General features: G+C 56.2%; 1 protein-coding gene across 1 annotated transcript; it reads left to right on the top strand.

Annotated features, from left to right (window-relative positions):
- Window positions 1-233: 233 nt before the first annotated feature.
- SDRG_03664 (hypothetical protein) lies at window positions 234-819 on the top strand (the record flags this gene model as incomplete). Its single annotated transcript, XM_008609301.1, has 2 exons — window positions 234-688; window positions 771-819. 2 exons carry the CDS (start codon window positions 234-236, stop codon window positions 817-819), a joined length of 504 nt encoding a protein of 167 aa, XP_008607523.1.
- Between the last annotated feature and the right edge of the window lie 34 nt (window positions 820-853).

The raw sequence follows: 853 nt of genomic DNA, 5'->3' as shown, positions 1-853 counted from the left end.
TGAACATAGCAAGAAATGCATCAAAATCGAATAATACATGAAGCCGAATCGTACGGGACTCCCACAGAAGAACACATTGTAACCCATTGTCGTTAGTTAACAGATGTCGACATCTGAGTTTGTTTGGCTGTGACGTTCCCCTTCTCAGAATTATGGACCGCCTCAACGGCTCAGAATCGTCGTGCGCTCTCCGGTGCCTCGAACACAATGGCTCACTTTCACATTTGCCCAGCATGGCGCAGCATATGCAAGGCAAGATGGACCTCGAGGAGCGTGTTTCCTACATCCATTCCAACACGCACGAGAAGGACGCCAACGGCGACGGGTACGCTGACGCCAAGACGCCCGGTGAGCTCGAAGACGGCGCGTTGGTTGAAGGTGGTGCGCTCTCTCTCTTTTCGCGCGAGGCGTTTGGTCTCTTTTCGCAGTACGGTGCGATCGGTGTCATCTACGGCATGATTCCCAATTTGCTCTACCCGCTCTACACGGTGTACCTCGGCATGGAAGGCTACCAGACCGCGTCCTACGGCGTGCTCGTCACGACGGGCTGGTCGTTCAAGGTCTTCTTTGGTATGCTCTCGGACTGCGTGCCCATCATGGGCTACCGCCGCAAGTCGTGGATGCTCATTGGCTGGACCATCACGATGATCTGCCTCGCGGTCATGACGTTCACGCCGTTCGGCAAGCCGTACTGCGACCGCCGCTTGACGATCAACAACCCCAAGATCTGCGAAACGTCCACCGCCAAGCTCGCCAAGAGCGACCTCGAGGCCTTCTTCGACTTGGACGCGCCCAACCGCGGTGCGCTCTTCATCATGATGAGCATGCTCGTCTCGTTCGGCTACGTCATTGC

This window comes from Saprolegnia diclina (assembly GCF_000281045.1).
Source record: "Saprolegnia diclina VS20 unplaced genomic scaffold supercont1.8, whole genome shotgun sequence".
NCBI classification, from domain to species: Eukaryota; Oomycota; class Saprolegniomycetes; order Saprolegniales; family Saprolegniaceae; genus Saprolegnia; species Saprolegnia diclina.
This window is presented reverse-complemented; position numbering and strand designations above follow the sequence as displayed.